At 41.2% G+C, this 19,410-nt stretch overlaps 1 protein-coding gene across 6 annotated transcripts in view; it reads left to right on the forward strand.

Annotated features, from left to right (window-relative positions):
* Positions 1 to 19,410, forward strand: part of EDRF1 (erythroid differentiation regulatory factor 1) — a 43,000-nt gene that overhangs the window by 1,027 nt on the left and 22,563 nt on the right. For 3 of the 6 annotated variants that reach the window (XR_014219897.1, XM_082222832.1, XM_082222830.1), the window contains exons 2-16: positions 1,205 to 1,413; positions 2,064 to 2,130; positions 4,069 to 4,194; positions 4,950 to 5,074; positions 6,678 to 6,834; positions 8,782 to 8,883; positions 9,160 to 9,281; positions 11,266 to 11,377; positions 11,855 to 12,002; positions 12,848 to 12,956; positions 13,942 to 14,053; positions 14,875 to 15,135; positions 15,678 to 15,749; positions 15,849 to 15,999; positions 16,162 to 16,350. Coding sequence is in view for 5 of the 6 variants with exons in the window: in XM_082222832.1 (XP_082078958.1) it covers positions 1,205 to 1,413; positions 2,064 to 2,130; positions 4,069 to 4,194; positions 4,950 to 5,074; positions 6,678 to 6,834; positions 8,782 to 8,883; positions 9,160 to 9,281; positions 11,266 to 11,377; positions 11,855 to 12,002; positions 12,848 to 12,956; positions 13,942 to 14,053; positions 14,875 to 15,135; positions 15,678 to 15,749; positions 15,849 to 15,999; positions 16,162 to 16,350 (2,062 nt within the window). In the remaining variant the exon portion in view is untranslated. The remainder of the gene's footprint in view (positions 1 to 1,204; positions 1,414 to 2,063; positions 2,131 to 4,068; positions 4,195 to 4,949; positions 5,075 to 6,677; positions 6,835 to 8,781; positions 8,884 to 9,159; positions 9,282 to 11,265; positions 11,378 to 11,854; positions 12,003 to 12,847; positions 12,957 to 13,941; positions 14,054 to 14,874; positions 15,136 to 15,677; positions 15,750 to 15,848; positions 16,000 to 16,161; positions 16,351 to 19,410) is intronic. The other 3 variants (XM_082222834.1, XM_082222833.1, XM_082222831.1) reach the window with 2 other exon arrangements.

Genomic DNA, 19,410 nt, shown 5'->3' on the forward strand with positions numbered 1-19,410 from the left:
CCCGGATTGTTAGCTATCCCGTAGACTGTCCCCGGGACAGGTGAGGCTGCTGATCCCTTATTTTCAAATCTGAAAGTTGACAGCTATGCTGTCATGTTGGGGAGCCCTAGATGGTTTTGCCATATTTGCCCTCTCCCTACCCCTGAAAGGTCTTACTTCCTTAGGGAAGTTTGGTGCCATACAGGCCCATAGCAGCTGGAGGTGCAGGGCAGCTTTGCCAAGGAGTTAGGCTCATGGGTTAACTTCTTTATTGAAGGTTGTGACTTGCATCACTTAGCTGAACAATACGATTGAAATACCTACGTAGCATCTCTTCACCACTGTACAGTGGTGAATGCATGAAATCTTTCTGAGGTTGCACAAATAACAACCACTCTCTTCATTACTGGTTTGATGAGGACCTTTCTACTTTGTATTTTGTGGGGGATCTTTTTACGAAAGAAGGAAGTGCTGTGAAATGGAGACACTAAATTATTATGTGTTGGGGTGTCATTGCCTTAGTTCAGCACTCACCAGACAAGGGAGTTAAAGGCATTCCTACAGGGGATGAGTTTTCTCTGAACCTTGGAGTGAGAGTGATTTGTGTGGGTTTCTCATAGACTTTGAATGGCTTCAGTGGGTCATTCTTGTTCCACCCACATACTATAAATTACTGCCTCTTTAGGTGCAGAGTACACAAGAAAGGAGATCATGAGAAAATTTGGTGTGCACCATTTCTCAAATGTAGTTGTAGGAAAACATGATACATTCATACAAAGCTGCACCTAAACCATGGGTAGGCAAACTAAGGCCTGGGGGCAAGATCTGGCCCAATCACCTTCTAAATCCGCCCCGCGGACAGTCCGGGAATCAGCATGTTTTTACATGAGTAGAATGTGTGCTTTTATTTAAAATGCATCTCTGGGTTATTTGTGGGGCATAGGAATATGTTCATTCCCCACCCCCAAATATAGGCCGCCCCCCCACAAGGTCTGAGGGACATTGGACCAGCCCCCTGCTGAAAAAGTTTGCTGACCCCTGATCTAAACTTTAAAAAACAAGCCATTATAAATATAGTTGGCAGATTGTCTGGGCAGCGTTTGGGCGTGCAGGACTTTTTATTGAATGGAAAAATATAATACAGTACAAGCAGGATGTAATAATACCTGTAATTGTCTCTGATCTCCTTATTCTAACCAAACTATTTATTGTTTGTGCAAATTAGGGTTCTGTGCTGTTTCTTGGGGGCAATGAAGTGAAGAGCAGTGCTGTGGTAAAGTATTCATCTGCTCCACCACAAGCAGCATTTGCCCGCCTTCAAGAGAAGACTGATCTGAAACTTCCGCCAGCGAATTGGTTACGCGAAAGTGCCAAACTGGGACCAGCAGGGGCAACTATTCTTGGTAATAGCAAGAAGGGCAAGCCGTTTTCAAGGTAACTATTGGAAATATTATTTATCCCCACTCAACCTATAGAAAAGTTGCCCAAGTTTGATTAAAAGCAAATAATGAAATACTACTTAAAGAAATGTGACAAGTTAGTCAGAGTTCTTAACTATTTAAAAAAAGATAACATACATACTTTCATAAATTCAAAAGGTTACAAAAATATCAAACATTTTAATTTTCTTTTTTTTTTAAAAAAATGAAGCTAGTTAGGTAGTATTTGTGTATCCTATTTCCTATCAACTATTTGGCAAGGGGAGCTTTTCTTTTCATTTACGAAAGAGTCTGTGAATACAGCAGATGCTTTTGCTTACAGAATTATGGAGAAGCTATTTTTACTGCTTCCTGTGGCATCACACATTGTTCCAGAAAGTCCTCAGGTCCTCTGACCCAAGTGATTTTGGCAAAAATATCATTTTACCCTTTCATGAGTTGAGTTCCACTCAAGGATATCTGGATCCTTGATCTAAGAGAGAGAGAAATCTTGCTATGTAATAGATTTGTAATGATGATTTGACATATACCTATAAATATATTTATTTATTTATTTATACAGTACTTTAACTAATTCTGCTTCAATAGAATGTAATTCTAGTTACTTTTAATGTTACACTTTATATTTTTTATTTTTAAAAATAGCTTTGGCATGGCGTACGATTTTATTGACTCAATTGGAAATGATGTGGATGTTGTATCTGATTCTGAGGTATGTATACATTGCAAACAAAGACTTAACTCAAAGTTGTTATTAATGAAATTAAGTTTTTTAAAGCTCTTACCCTTGGAAAAGAGAGCCTTTTGATGAATAGTCATAATGAACTGGGTTGTGATTTTGATAATTATATGCTTTACTTTTATTCAACAATTTTACCTGCATTAATGTATCATGTATCAGCAATCTCACAATGTGTTGACAGCATGAAAGGTGTACTTCTGTCAGTATTGAGATTTTATATTGCTTTTTAGAAGAATAGTGGCTTAGTGCATGGCATCTAATTTAAGAATGTGTAAGTGTCATCTATTATATAATGGGTGGGATACAAAAGTGCCATTCTGTTCATTCAAGGGGCTTGCATCAAGCAGAGCTTCTGTAAATAGAAGTGTACGTGTTGGTGATGTTTGTGATTCCTCCTCCTGTCTGCATTCTCCCATATCACTTTCAACACTTCTGGTATGTGCATATGGACAGGGAGCTACAAAGCAGAGCAGCCGAAATTCTGATCCACTTCAAAGTATAAATTAAGAATAAACTCTTTGCACAATTAAAGTTTTTATAAACTGCTGAAGAGCAGGGATGGGCATCATATAGTAATAATTGTTTTATGCAGTTTGTGTCATCATTTCTGAAATTAGAACTCTCCCTCATGGAGCTGTCACAGGCTCCTTGAATTTTCTCACATATTGACACATTATAATGGTACCGTTAGTGGCTAAAATATTAATTAAATCCTACTTTTAGTATTACTGACTCTTGTAAAGGTACCACTGAAAGATCAAATAAGAGTTGAAAGTATCCAGTTGCTGTTGTGCCAGTTCAGATATCTATATTACACAAGTAAGAGAGGCTGTAACTTTACTTTGGGTATCCATGACTGCTGCTTCACATAAGAAATTCCCTTTTACTAGGTGAGGATTAGAAGATTACAAGCAGGAGGATTAGAAACTCTCCTTTCCCCACCCATCAAAAGTTGATGCATCACTTTTTCAACTCTGACATTAACTCACCCCAAACCATGATTTGACCTTTCTCATATTCAGACAAGCTATGTTTCATGGCTGCTTTTTTGCTTCATTTTTAATTTGATCACACTCCAGTCTCTAGGTACAGCAAGGACACATAACTGTCATCTGTCAACTCAGACATCCTGTCAAACCATAGTTAATTGGAGTATATTTGGATAGGGCGGGTGGGGCAGAGAAAAGTAAGTTCTGTTGCATGAGCAGAAGTCCACTCATTGGACATTGGAGGTCTTCTACTGTCTGATTCTGGTTTGCCAAGCAGAGCAGCCCAACTTTTCATACCAGGTGGGCCGCTAGAGTACTTTGACATAGAACCCGCAGGTCACACACTACCTTGTTGTGCATGGAAGAGCATATTGCAAGGGCAGATTTGACACCCCACCCCCCAGGCTGTGTGTGTGTGTGTGTGTGAGAGAGAGAGAGAGAGAGAGAGAGAGAGAGAAATGTTGCTGAGGGTTGCCAAGAAAAACCTTGAGGGTCGCCAAAAAGGCATGTGGCCCTTCAGCCACACATTGAACCACCCTGAGATACAGTGGTGGTACCTTGGTTCTTGAACTTAATCCACTCTGGGAGTCCGTTCGACTCCCGAAACCATTCAAAAACCAAGGCACGGCTTCTGATTGGCTGCAGTAACTTCCTGCACTCAAACGGAAGCCATGTCAGAAGTTCAGTTTCCGAAAAACGTTTGCAAAACCGAAACACTTCCAGGTTTGCGACATTCGGGAGACAATTTGTTTGGGAGCCAAGCCGTTCGAGTATCAAGGTACCACTGTATAGGATGTGGTAACTGTGGTCTAAAGTTGATGTTTTTATTAAATGTATTACTGTCATTTTGACCCATGTAGAAAATGTACTTTAATGTTTGAAAATTAACGGAAAGGTTTGTCTATCTTTCACTCTGCAGAATATTAAAAAGCTTCTTAAGATACCATACAGCAAATCTCATGTCAGTATGGCAGTGCATCGGATTGGGAGGACTCTCTTACTAGATGATCTAGATATTCAAGAGCTCTTTATGAGATCATCACAGGTGATAAACTTTGTCGTAGTTATTTTTTTGGCCATGTAGTGGTTCTATTTCTTGTTTAATGTTGCCTTTTCCCTCAAGGACATTATAGGAATTATGGATGTGTAGCTATCTGCGTAGCAATACAATAGCTATGCTGGAGAGTTTGATACACGGGTGTCAAACACAAGGCCCGCGGGCCGAATGCGGCCCGCCAGACCTCGTCATGTGGCCCGTGTAGCCGCCGCCGGCCGCCAGCCTTCACCTTTTATTCTCACTTTTTTTTTTTGACACAAGAAAGCTGCCTCTTCAGCGCATGCGCGGCAGCCTATAAGCCAGATTACGTCTGCCCTCTAGCGGCGCCGGCCATTCTACACAGGAAACCTCCACTTTACACATAGTCCTACAGATACAACCGGCCCTTTGAGGGTGACCAAACTGCTGATGCGGCCCCCGATGAATTTGAGTTTGACACCCCTGGTTTGATACATCTTGGATTATGACCCAGAAAATGTCCATCAGTGCTTGATCTTCATAGAGCCACTTTGTTTTACATTTAGTACTGTTTCTTAAAATGGAATGCAAGTATCGTGTTCTTTGAAATATACACTAAAACAATTATTTAAGAACTTAGATGTTGAAGTTGTAAAAATGTAACTCTTTAAAATAGATATGAAATGCTTTATTTTATACAATATCCTATTCATTGAATATCTTTAGTCAGGTAACTAAAACACTTTACAATATTAATTGTATGCTTTGTTATTTATATTACTTAGACTGGAGATTGGACATGGTTAAAGGAATTCTACCAGAGATTAATAGATCAGAAGTGGCAACGAAAGAAGAAGAGCAAAGAACACTGGTACCAGAAAGCTATACTTTCCAAATTTTTATACTACAGGTATCTTTTGTAATTTCCCCCCATAAACTCTGTGCTGTTTTATCAAAATTAATTGATCTGCTTTGTGTTTTTCCTGGTATGTGTCTAAGCCTGAAGTAAAAACAAGTTTTTCAAAACTTGTGCCACAAGTCTTTTTGCTACAGAAGACTAATATGGCTGGCCCTTTGGAATTTAGCAACCAGTTCATTGTTCTTGAACATTAGCTGAAATGCAGACAAAAGCAAGTGCAAATTGATCTTCTTGACTCATTCCTCGCGGTTTGCCACTAGAGACCATTCTGCATCCTCAAAGGGGGCTTCATTTTTGTCTTTCACAATGTATATTTTATTGTTGTAGGCTGCTGTGGATTTATTTTTTGGGGGGAGGGAACAGAATATAAACATTTAAAAGAATATTGGAGAAGTGCAAGGGCCTGCTGCAAAAGGGAGAGCTTAAAACGCCCATGAATGTGCAGCTGTTTGAAACTGCGTGGTAAAAAATGGGGGGCTTTAAAATGTGGGGTTTGAACATGATTTATTTTTAATTCCATTTTTTCCCTAAGGGACAACTATAAGAGCTAAGGGAATTAAATGATCTTGAGTTAGGGCTGAGCAGTGAGATGGCCAGGTTTGCTGCTGATGCCACATTATTCAGGATGGTAAAGACCAAAAGGGGATTGTAAGGAGCTCCAAAGGATATCAATAGGCATCAAGAGGAAAATGTGTTCATTGTCAGTGAGTGTAAAGTGATATATATTTGGGTAACCTCCGCCCCCAATTCACATATACCCTGAAGGGGTCTGAGCTAGCAGCGGTTGTGGTAGAAAGCTCAGTAAAAAGATTGAATCACGTGTGACAACTATGAAAATAGCAAAGTCCATATTGTTGGTGGTGGTTAATTTATATACTGCTTAATTACCAAGGTGGCTTCCATGCAGTTTACAGAATAAAATCAGTTATAAAAAAGGTATGCACATAATTTAAACACAAGATAAAACAATTTTATCACAACATTAAAATGAATGTCACAAGTAAAATGTGCAGAAAAACAGCACAGCAATTAAATCTGTTAAAACAGCAATTAAAAAAAGGAGGGCCAGGTCAGGAAATGTTGAGTATAAATAAGGAAAGGTTGTAGGAAACAGATCAGGATCTTTAGTGTTGGCCATTATTTTAATAACACATAAAAGAACTCAAATAAGAAACTCAATATTTGACATCTCTTAGCTTTTTTCATAATTGTTTGCACTGAAAAGATACACTACTATATTTGGGCTTACCTGTATCATGAATCATTGCATTATGCTGCTGTGATCTTCATCTGTACTATACTACAGTTGTTTTCTTTTATTTCCTTTTTTGTAAAATTTAAATTTAAGAAAATACTACATAGGGGGGAAAACAAATACTGTACTGGCAGACACATTGGGTGGCCAAAAGCCCCAATGTTGCTATTATCTGCTTCTGGAAATCAAAATAGATGATAGCAAATAATAAGATGCGAAAAGAGTCCAAGATGTGTTTGATTTTGATATCATACTAATAGTAACAATAAACAAATACTCAATGTTAAATGGTACGGGTTGAGAAGTTTCTGATTAAAATTATAATGTCTGTTTTGTTAGCATCAATGGTGATGGAGCTGCTCAGCCTGTTCCTCCTGAAGAGCAACATCAGGAAGAAACAACTGAAGATCAAACTGCCGAAGCAGGAAGGGTTTCTTGGCCAGCCCCTTTTGAAATGCCTTCCTCACTTTCTGAAGATGCAAGTGCTTCTAATCAGGTTAATTTGGCAGGTGCCTTACTTAGAAAAGCAGTCTTGATGCTTCATAGGCGTGCTTGTAAAGATGGTGGCAATATACTAAAAGGAAGAGTAAAAAATTATTTTGCAGTGCCCAAATACTGTAAAATAGTTTCCCATGAAATCTTAGTTTACTTTACATAAACAGTTACTATTCGGAAGGGGTAGGTGGTACGAAACTGAGAGCGAATATTCTTGCATATACAGTTTACCAGGGTTCAGCATTGCTGTGCACCTATGGAGGCTTTATTGCGAGCCTGTGACTCTACTGTCTTAGCTGCCACTGCTGCCTGTTGCTGCCTTTGTGGTAATTGTGTTTGGGCCTAACTTCTGTCCTCTGCTCCCATCAATGTATGTATTGCCCACGGTGGTGACAGTGGCTCCTCCAGTTCTTCCCCCTGCACATCTTCCTGAGCAGTAGAGGGTAAGCAGTAGTAGCTGCTGCTGCTGCCACCATTAGTTCATCTGCCACTGAATGAGTTGTGTTGGCTGTTAGAAGCAGAAGCAGCTATCACTTGAGAGGGAGCATGGATGGCTGCTGCTAGTCACTATTGCTGGTTACCTGTTTGCAAAAGTAAGCTAGTGATTTCCTACTGTCTTCCTCTGTTGATGGTAATGGTTCCTCCTTGCAGGAGATATTTTCACCGTCCACTTTGGTGGCTGTTTGGCGGCAAGCAACAGTTGTAGCTGCCTGCCTCTGTCCATGGGGAGAGGGAACACAACAAAACCTGGTGCTAGTCCTGAATGCACACATAGTTGTGGGAAAGTCCTGTTGAAGTCACTGTGACGTACTTCTCAGTTAGCATGCTTTGGATTGTACTGCTTATGGTTTGGTTTGAATGCGTTTCAGCACAGATGACAAAGCTTGTTGATCAGTTTTCTCACATCGAAAAAAAGTTGTGAGAGAAGATTTGAGAAAGATGGACTCTGCTTTCTGTTTTGGTGCAGTTGGAGTTGATGTTTGTTGCTTTTTTGTTTGTTTGTTTGTTTGTTTGTTTGGCAGAACTGGCTCAAACTAGATTTTGAGTAATACTTCCACCAGAGCTATATGAGAGTTTTATACAACTTTTTCCTTTTGCCAGAAGCAAATGTAATTTGCAGGCACAGGAACTTCTTCAGAATGGATTGAGCTTGCCAAACTGCAGGTCTGGGAGCTTCTGTGGGAGAGATAAAAGAAATTCCTCCATAACTCTTATTAGGGAAATACCTTTATCAAGCCCACTAAAAGTGTAAGATCCATATTAGTTTCATGGTTGTTGTTGTTTTTTGGAGGGGGAGAGCAGTTGTTTGTTTGGTTGTTTGTTTGTTATCTTTAAATAATTGAAAGCTGGCTAAGTGTTGCGTGTACCCTTTAGAAAACTTTGCATCTTCAAACTAGCCAGAAGTCTTTCCAGTACTTGTTTGTGTTGGGAGGGCACATCCTCCCAAATGTATTTACAGGATCAAGCTGTCCTTATGCTGTCTGCTGAATAGCTCTGGAGGATTTCCCACCTCAAGCAGAGTAGCGTATGATTTTTTTAAAAAAAGTTAAATGAAACTTTAATCTTTTTTTTAAAAAAATCAACCACTTCTCATCTTTAACAAATAAAAAATTAAAAATTCAGAAATCTTCAGTGCTCTACAGGCAGCATTTTCTTGCAGAGCTCATTGTCCTAGAGGAGAAAATCACAGAGAAATAGGAAGGCATGGAAATATAACGAACAGAAATACTGAGTGGTTTTGTGGGGGCCCTGATCTGATTTGTAAGTGGTGGTCTGACTTGGGGAGGGGTAAAATCACTCCAATTCACCTCAATAATTTGCTCCAGCGCAGGGTGGTTGCACAATGAACAAAACCTTTGACAGTTTGATCATCTGCTACATACGTTACTTAAACCAAGCTTACTTACTCTCAGCAGTAGAATCACTTATATCCTTGTGCTTTTCACAGGGAAGTGTGCCTCTTGAACCCTCATATGTAGTGGGGGATGTGTCCTCAGTCCCCAAAGAACAAAACCTATCTACTTTTTTCAGTGACGGGGGAAACAGTCAGGTATGGTTTTATGTGGCATCTGATCTAAAAAGTACAATCCCCTTACTCAGTTTGATCTACAGGGTAGCTGAGAGAGAAATTTCACTTGTACCAATTGTTTTGTGACATCTGTGATCTTGATCTTTATTGTGAATGACCAGCGTAGTCATTATGTGCTGTACTTAATTTTCTTTCCTTGAAATTTGCTTTATTGCATATATGCAGGCTGTATTGTATTTTTCTTTGTGTAAAGAGAATGGTTTCAAATGCTTCACTATTTCCTCTGCACATTTAAAGGGTCTTAAAAATGACTTTGTTCGGAACATCTTGTGGACATTTGAAGATATTCACATGTTGGTTGGATCAAATATGCCTATATTTGGAGGAGGAAGATACCCAGCTGTGAGCTTGCGTCTCAGGTGAATTACTAAACACTTAAAATCAGTGCAACATATCTATAAAGCAGGCTAATTTTGCTGTTTGGTTCATTCTGTGTGTCTAGCATGATGATTAATCGTGGTTTTGTGAGCTGGGATACTGTTTATACTATGGGGTACCTATCACCACCATTCCGTCTCTGGCAATCGTTCTGTTGTCTGATAAAGATTCTGAGTTCCCACTAACTTGAGGACCAGGGTCTACTCAGAGTGTCCATACTCAGAGTAGACCCATTGATTTCAGTGGGCCTACTTTGAGTATGGCTATAGCCCCATACATTTAATCTTGATTTGACTTCTTGACTACTTTGAGAAGTTATCAGAGTTATTTTGAAACCTTTAAACAAACCTTCATCTGTAAAGTGTTATAAAGACTTTATAAGGCCACAGTCCTATGCATGCTTACCTGGAAATACAATATTTTAATTAATCTCACATTTGCAGTCTGCCTTGAGATTTTGAGAGAGACTAGGGTGGAAATCAAAATATTGCCTCTTTAAAAAGCCTTGATAGATTTATTTCCTGTATTTGATGACACTCCCTGCTCCTGCTGTTTTGTATTCTTTCCCATGTATTTCCCCCAAATATTTATTATTATTATTTATTCAATTTATATACCACTCTTTATCCAGAGATCCCAGGTTGGTGTACAACATTAAAAACATAATTTACACATCTTCAAAATAAAGACATAATACATGACATAATAATACACAGTATAATTTAAAAAATACTCATAATAGCATTCCTCCAGATTTAACAGGCCATAGATTATTTAATGGCCAAAGGCCTGGGTAAAGAGGAATGTTTTTGCCTGGCTCCTAAAGACATGCAATGATGGCGCCAGGCAAGCCTCCACAGACGAGGAGCCCCCACAGAAAAGGCCTGTTCTTGCGTTATCTCCCTCTAGATCTCTCATGGAGCAGGCACATGAAGAAGGGCTTCAGATGATGATTGCAGGGTCCGAGTCAGTTCATATGAGGCAGTCCAGCACTTTGAATTGGGCCCAGAAACTGATGGGCAGCCAGTGCGGTCAGGCCAGGAATGGTGTTAATATGCTCAAACCATCTTGCCCTGACTGCCCAATTCTGCACCAGCTGAAGTTTCCAAACCATCTTCAGAGGCAGCTCCATATAGAACACATTGCAAATAATGTAACCTAGAGGTTACCAGAGCATAGGCAACAAAAGTTAGGCTATCCCTCTCCAGATAGGAGTGTAGCTGGGCCACCAGCCAAAGCTGACAGAAGGCACTCTGTGCCAAGGCCACCTGGGCCCCAAGTGACAGCAATGGATCCAGGAGCACTCCCAAGCTATGTATCTGCTCCTTAAGAAGGAGCATAACCCCATCAAGAACAGGCAGTCTCCCATCTATCCAGTCTAGGGAACCACCCAGTAACAGTGCCTCTGCCTTATTTGGATTAAGCCTCAGTTTATTGGCTCTCATCCAGTCCATAACTTAGGCAAGACACCAGTCCAGGTCATCAGCTGTCACACCTGTAGTTCTTAAAGGAGAAATAGAGCTGTGTGTCACATAGGGGGTGTTGTAAACATGTAATCACAGTTCTTTCTTCTGCACAATTGGACTGTGGTGGCTTATGCTTTTCTCACTTCTGGCCTCTATACCTCACCTGGAGACTACTCTTTCTCCCTACAGATGATTCCCTAACTTACTGGTTCTTAAAGTGTTGCCTTAGAAATGCTTCTCATAAACTTTTTTTATTCACAGTCTCAAGCTTTTAACACAGTAGTGTAGCCAATACCAGAAAGTAAAAAAGCAGTTCTTGTTTAAAAACCATGTGTTTTGTGCCTTTCTCAGCCTTTGTATGTACCCTACTGACTAAAATGTATTACAGATACTCTATGAATTTTGGACCTAACTGAAAGGGAACAAAGTTTCTATTTGTAGATTTTAATGAGTCTGGTTCATTTTACTGAAATAACACTACATACATTTCTGTTTGTAGGGATAACAATAAACCAATTAATGTGCTAACTGGCATTGACTATTGGCTGGACAATTTGATCTGCAATGTGCCAGAACTTGTGATGTGTTTCCATGTAAATGGAATTGTTCAGGTAAGCTTTGGGTTCTGTTGCTCTGATTACTGTATTTGTTCTTGGTCAGTAAAATATGATTGCACAATTGTTAAGCCACAGTTTTCAAGCAGGTTTTTTTTCACTTAGATGGCAACCGGTTTAGGGCATCATTGCATTGGTGTATTGAAAAGGAATATTTTGTTGATACTACTTCATAAGCCCATTCAGACTTGGCAAGAGATTTTAGTGGGCACGTTAATAATGAAATTCTTAAACCACAACAAAAATACGAAAGGTGCATTGGGTTAGTGTGCATGACTGTTAACCAGAAGGTTGGTGGTTCAAACCCACCCAGATAAGGTTGTGGGCCAGATTCCTGCATTGCAGGGGGTTGGACTAGATGACCCTCAGGGGAATGTTCCAACTCTACAGTTTTCTGATTCTAAGAATGCATGGAAGGCAATGACTTCCTTGTAGCATAAACAATGCTTCTAATGGGTTTTTTGTTTGTTTTAGAAATACGAAATGATTAAGACAGAGGATATACCCAACTTGGAAAACTCAAATTTCTCTACCAAAGTAATAAAAGATATTGCTCAAAATATTTTATCATTTCTGAAAGCTAACTGTACCAAAGAAGGGCATACTTATTGGCTGTTTAAAGGTGAGCATTTTTCCATTTTTTAAAAGGTAACTTGCAGAATTACCATGATTTAGGGTAGGGAAGATTCCTAGGTTCACAGACAATTACACAATATATGGTGTCGGTATTTTTGCCTCTTTCCTGAGGGTCTCTGCTGGGCACCTGGCAATGTAGATGGTGCTCCCTCCCTCCCTCCCTTCTTTCCTCCCTCCCTCCCTCCCCATAGCATGTGGTAGCAGCATGCTGTGTACACAGAGTAGGGTACTCCTGCCACAGACCCATGCTCTGTTAGACTAGGGGCAGCAACTTGGGCTGCTCTGGTAGCTCAGGAAAAGAGCAACATCTTATTACAGTGGTACTTCTGGTTACAAACTTAATACGTTCCGGAGGTCTGTTCTTAACCTGGAACCTTCTTAACCTGAGGTACCGCTTTAGCTAATGGGGCCTCCCGCTGCTGCCGCGCCACCACCACACAATTTCTGTTCTCATCCTGAGGTAAAGTTCTTAACCTTGATGTACTACTTCCGGGTTAGCGAAGTCTGTAACCCAAAGTGTTTGTAACCCAAGGTGTTTGTAACCCGAGGTACCACTGTACATGCACAATGTATCAACAGACAGGAACAGAAGGTTGCTCCCTCTTGTTTTTGTGTTTCCTTCATTCCTACTTTTGTGATGCTAGGAGGGAGGGGCTTGGAAGCTAAGCAAGGAATAAGGAGTCTAAACTGAGATCACTCTAGCCATTCTGTCTCGTGTTGTTCTTTCCTTGTTTGATCAAGTGCGACCAAAAATTCTAGTTTTCCCTTATTTTATTGTGGGACCCATACTTTTTCAAGCATACACTTATGGGGGAAAAAAATTTCTTTCAGCAAGTGGAAGTGATATCGTAAAGCTGTATGACCTGACCACTCTCTGTGAAGAGACAGAAGATAAATACCAAAACCCCTTCACGATGCCAGTGGCAATTCTTCTTTACAAGTAGGTTTGCCTTGTATGGTTAGTACTATAAACACAGGAAAAGGTCTGAATGATACTGTTCAGCTTGAGGATTACAACCCAAATCTATGCAATCTGTAGAACACATGCTAGGCTTGTAGCCCCACTGCAGGAAGTCAAGAAAGCTAGCATTTCTCTGCTTCCGTACTGGCGTACTTTGCCGTTGTAGCAGGATGGTGGCAGAAGTCACTATGGGGATGCTAAGGAGAACTGCGTGATATTGGTAGAGAACTATTATGAAGCTGTCCTGAGAGAGAAAAAGTGAAGTGGGGCTGAAAGTGGTTTCTTAACTTCACCGTAAGGCCAGCCAGAGCAATTCAGTGTCCCTCCATGCTGATGAAAATTTGTCCCAGGAAAATTTTCAGAGTGTTGGGATCAGAGTGATTTTTACCCTCCTGCAAATGTCAGGGTAAAGCTGATCTTAAAGGGGTACAAAATATATAAGCCTCATTTTCTACTCATCTGTTGTATTCCACAATTCTTTAACACTAGAGGGTAAGTTCTGTTTTCGTGTTTCTCTTAGCATTATTAAATTTGAGGATTTTTAATATAAGGGTGGTGTTCATGATGATGAAGTTCTTAACCTTTCAATATATTTAAATGCATTCCTTCGAGGGGTTTTAGTTGGAAGGACAGAAGCAGAAAGTGCAAGAAAAAAAGTATTTGATTGGACCAATGTCAAGTAAGGTCATTATAGCCTCCAGATATTACCATTTCTGTATAGTTATATCCAGAACCAGATGCAGTATTTAATTGTATGATGTAGCCTTTGTTGCAACTAAGGCAAAATTGACTTTTTTCTGGGAATGTGTTTTGAAATAATCTTTAATACAACACACCATATATGAAACTAGCTAATTTGGAAATAATAAATACAAAATTGATAACCGTTGTTTCAGTAGATGTTGCACGGTCAGTATGAGAGGGCCTTTATAGTTTGCTTTCTGTTCATTTTACGTTCTCTTAGAGTTGCTTGCAATATGATGTTGAAGAAAAACCAAAACAGGAAGCATTATGGTACTATCAGAACATTACTCCTTAACTGTGTGAAGTTGTTGGACAAGGGTAGACATCCTCAGGTAAGAATTGTATTCTGAGGCAAATGTTCCCGATACCAGTGACACCTAAAGGGAAAACACTTCATGGAGAGAGAGAGGTCACAACTAACCCCATCAGAATAGTTAAATGAATTATGTATTAATCATTTTATTCCAATGTACAAGTATAGGCTCCATATGCCCTAAGCAAAGCATCTGGAAAAATCATTATATTCACTCCTCTCTCTTGCTCTATTCAGTTTCAGGAGAAATCCCAAACCATGTGCATTTAGCATTATGTGAATGATCAGAAGCAAACCTTGGGCTCAAGCACTCCTGTTTTAGGTAGTTCAGTAGGGCGTGTATTTGGGTATGGGTGACGATCTAGGGGAGGGGTGAGTTGAATGGCCAAGAGAGAAGGGAAATTTGGCTTCTTATAAACATGGTGGTTTGCCTTCTGTTGGAGCAGAAAACTGGGTCATCAAAAAAGTGGCTTAATCTCTGCCTTGTACTCAGTTTCTTAAAAAGTCATGTCCATCCCATTCAGTATTGCCTATATTGCTTGCCAGTGACTCTCCAACAGGGGAGCCCTAAGTGCAGATGCCAACGACTGAATCTGGGAACTGGTGTTTCTCTCCCCAAAAGGCCTGGTTGATCTTTATTCCCCTCCCACACTCCAGCCAAAACTGATAGTTCCATTTTTTTCTTCCTTTCCTAGCCCCTCAGGCTTTATTTTTTTCTTCCTCACATTATATACCTTCCCTTAACTTTTAAAGGCATAAAACTTTTAAAGGCATAAAAATGTTGGTCTCTATAACTTTGAGAAACCACTTGTATTGATCTTTCCCCTTTTCTGAATCAAGATTATTGCTTCAGCAAACTACATGCTCTCAGAACTGTTCCAGCTTGATGAGCCAAAAAAAGAAGAGGGTGGTGAGTTCCCCTTAAATGGTAATTCTGATGAAAGCTACAGTGAGGAGGAAGAGGAAATGCCTGATAGTGATGAAAACGGTTCCTATAGTACCAGTTCAGATCCTCCTGATGACAACAAAGCAGTTGCTGTAATAAAATCAGTTGGAGAACTGTCTGTACCTGAAAAATACAAATCTACTCATCAAATACGTGTAAGTGTTAACTGGCTCAATTAAGATTGAGATTATATTTTGTAATAAGACATAATCGTGTTAATTAGCATACCTTTGCCAGGGAGGTAAAGCCTTCCCTCAAATGCCAGCTATCACCACAATACAAAAAAGGCATAGAGGAAGGCGTAGAACATTTTCACCGTATATATGTATTTGTCTTCCATAGAATAATGTGTGGAAAGTGAATAATTTTTCTTAATAGTTTATTTCTGAAGATCCGGGGTTTTCTGAGTGATGTTTTTGAGGAAAATAGCCAGGGTCAAACTAGGGCAGTAGGTCTTGGGAAAATAGGTGTGGCTGCAGTATGGGGCTCATTTAAATGTTTTCAGTCAGTCGTCATTAGCTTAGCTTCATTATATCATAATAAGAATATTGAAAGCCTGAGTCCATAGCCCTTTTTAAAGATTTAACTTTATTGAGAACATAATCATTGATTATTCCTCTAATGGCTTCTGATGAGAGGAATTTCTGTTGAATTCTTCTGATTCAATGGAGTGTTTTCTTTTGTCTTTTCTGTGCAGCCTAGTTGTGCATTTCCAGTTTGCCACGACACTGAAGAAAGGTGCAGACTAGTGCTCAACTATGTTCTTGAAGTAAGTTTTGTTTTACTAATTGTTTTAATGCATTGTATCCTAACATCCTTTGAAAGTGCAAATAATAACTAAAAGTCTTTTTATTTTTGTTTAAAACAGGGCTTAAAATCTGTAGACAGCAGCATCAAGAAGGAAAGTGATCTTCCTGCTGCAGATCCCAGCACTCCCATTCCATTAAAGTATGAAGATGAATCAACAAGTGTTGGACCTGAGTGTCTTGAAAAGCAGATGGCCTTGTTTTTAGACAAAAGTAAGTTTGTCTCACTCCCTCTTCTCAAATTTAGTAGAATGGTTAAAAAAAAAGCTTTTTGATATAGATATATAAGTTCCTATAATTAACCTTTACCAGTTCATATTCTAAATTTTAATTCAAAGATCCCTAAGAATGAATTGCTTTATTTTTTAATTATAGTGGGCTCATTTCGGGAAGTTAAACATTCTAGTCAGTCAGGAATGATCCCTGGATCTTGGCAGTACAAAATGAAGCTTCAGCTGATCTTGAAATCCTCAAAGGCTTACTATGTTCTCTCTGATGCTGCTGTGAGTCTTCAGAAATATGGGAGAGCATTACGGTACATAAAACTAGCTTTACAGTGCCATGGTAAGTTGGAATATTTTTATTGTAGGTTCTAGATATAAAATGGCAATTGGTTATAATACTCAGCCTATGTCTGCACTCTACATTCATGAACAAGAAGGAGCTGCTATGGACTTCCATGTTTCCCTCCTCTCCTCCTCCTGTAGCTGGGAAAAGAACTTTGGTGGAGTTTAGATTCACCATCCATGACGCATGACTTGTTACATACAGACAAAATATTGTGTATTAAACACTGGTTAGTTACAGAAGTCAGCTATATAATCCACGGTTTGTAGTTGACGTATTTAGAAACTGACCAGAGTTTGTTTTAGATGGTCAGACCTAATAAGGCCTACAGACTGGAGATTTCCCAGCTCTGTTTTAAAGCCTTCTTTAAAATCAATATGGATGGAAGACAAAAAAGTAGGGATAAGTGAGAAAAAAATCTAAATTTCAGATAGAAATAATTGAAGGCAAAACCAAGTTATAATCCAAAATGTATGATATATTATTGGAATGGGACACTAAAGATGAAGAAATAAAGGAGGTTATGACAAAATAGGCAATGGACTTGGGATACTATTAGGGGATGATTAGCTGCTTGTGCTTAAAATGGTGCCCCTTCAGAGTTTGTGCGGCCCCACAAACCTCTGTGTGTGACAGAGCTCCTCAGACATGTCTGCTCTAGTCACTGTTAGAGTCCGACAGTGGCTGTTTGCGGAAACGCCTCCAACAAAGAAGTTCCTTAACGGAAACACGTCTCCTGGACTCACGACGTGACAGCTTCCGACGAAGCATGGGTCTCCCTGCAATTGCTTCTGACACCTCCCCACTATTTTCACTGGACGTGTCTCTCACCCCTTTCTCCCCCCTGCTTCCTGCCTGCGCTGCTGCATCTCTCTCAGTATCCCTGAGATCCTCCTCCAGAGACCCCGCGCTCCCCCTGCTGGTCCCTGCTTTGGCTGTTGAGTCTCTCCCAGTCTCTGGGAGCCCTATCACCTCCTTTCCCTCTGATGTCAGTTCCCTGACATCCACCTCCCCTCCAGGGCCCCCTTCCCCCCCGCCCCCTCCCTCTCCTCTGGGCGGTGAGGAGCTGAAACCCCGAAACGAATCCTCTTCATCTTCCGACGTCTCGAACATCTCCCTCCATCGGTCTTTGTTCCGACTCACTGAATCCTCCTCCACCTCGGAATCAGAGAACCCCTCCAACTCCTCTTCTTCGTCTGTGGTGGCGAAGTATTCCCTCCGGAACCTCGCCACTGGCTGGGGTTTTCGAGGGAATCTCTGATGAAAAGTTTCAATTAGAACCTCGTCATCTACATCCTCTGCCCTGACCCAGGTGTTTTCCGACTCCGGTTCCCCTTCCCACATTACCAAATACTCTACTTGCTCTCCTTTCCACCTGGAATCTAGGATCTCCGCTGCATGGTAGCTGTGTTCTTTTTCCTCCATCGCTGGTCCCCTATTGACCCTCCCCTCTCTGTCCCCTATATACGGTGACAGCAACGATCTGTGGAACACTGGGTGCAACTTCATGTGGTTCGGTAACCGGAGTCTGAAAGCCACTGGGTTGACCTGTTGCGTGACTTCAAATGGGCCCAGTCTTTTGGGTCTTAACTTCTTACAACCTCCTTTAAATGGTAACCCTTGGGTGGACAGCCACACCTGGTCTCCCACCCTAATGCTTTCCCCTTCCCTTCTGGTTTTGTCTGCCTGCCTCTTATATTCCTCCTTCGCCCGGTTTAAATTAAGTTGGAGTTGGCGATGTATCGCTTCCATTTCTTCAACGAACTGTTCTGCTGCTGGAACGCTCCAGTTCTCCCCCTCCCCCCCTGGGAAGGCTCGGGGATGACACCCGTGATTGGCCAAAAAAGGGCTCATCCCCGTGGACACGTTCTCTGCATTGTTGTAAGCAAATTCTGCCAACGCCAGCTTCTCCACCCAATCATTCTCTCTGTCATTAACATAACACCTCAAATATTGCTGGAGGACACCATTAGCTCTTTCCGCCTGCCCGTTGGTTTCTGGATGACGGGCAGTAGAGAAATTAACCTCTACATGCAGTAAGCTCATGAGCTTCCTCCAGAACCTGGAAGTAAATTGTTTCCCTCGGTCCGAAACCACCCTCAAGGGGGCGCCATGCAACCTAAACACATTTTCCACAAACAATTTGGCGGTTTCTTCTGCTGTGACCGCATGTGAGCAGGCTATAAAGTGGGCCATCTTGGTTAACAGATCTACCACCACCATAATGGCTGTTTTCCCTTTGGACCTGGGCAGATCAGTCATAAAATCTATTGCCACTGCCTCCCACGGTCTTTCCGGCGTGGGTAGTGGTTCTAATAAACCTGCCGGTGCCCGCCTCTCCCCCTTGGCTCGTTGGCATCGGTCACACCCTCTCACATATTCACGCACATCTTCCCTGACCTTGGGCCACCAGAATTCCCTGGTAACCAGCCACATGGTTTTGTGTTGCCCAAAATGCCCTGCTGTGGGGTTATCGTGCAGTTGCTTGAGTACCTTTTCCCTCAATTCCCCTTCAGGTATGTATAACGCTCCCTTGTAGTACAACGCCCCATTTCTCTCCTCAAAACCCCCCGGGTTTGTCTCCCTCCCTCCTAAGACTCCTGAGTTTGTCCTGGGCGTATACATCCTGCCCCGTTCCCTCTACCAGTTCCCTTTGCCCCACCAATGCCGCCCCACACACCCAGCGGTCCTCGGGAATGACATGGGTCTCTTCGGGTACACCCTCTCCCTCCAAATATTCAGGTTTGCGTGAGAGAGCGTCCGCCCTAACGTTCTCCGGGCCTGGTACGTAACAAATCTCAAAGTTAAATTTGGAGAACTCCTGGGCCCATCTCAACTGCCGTTGGTTGAGCACTCGCGCAGTTCTCCAATACTCTAGATTCTTATGGTCCGTGCACACTTGCACCTTCTGTTGTGCACCAATTAGTAGGTGCCTCCATCTCCGGAAGGCCTCATAAATTGCAAGAAGTTCCCGGTCGTACACCGTGTAGTTCCTCTCAGACTTGTTCAGCTTCCGCGAAAAGAAGGCACACGGTCGCCACTCAGACCCCTCCTTCC

The sequence above is a fragment of the Podarcis vaucheri genome, assembly GCF_965113315.1.
Source record: "Podarcis vaucheri genome assembly, chromosome: 5".
NCBI lineage: Eukaryota > Metazoa > Chordata > Lepidosauria > Squamata > Lacertidae > Podarcis > Podarcis vaucheri.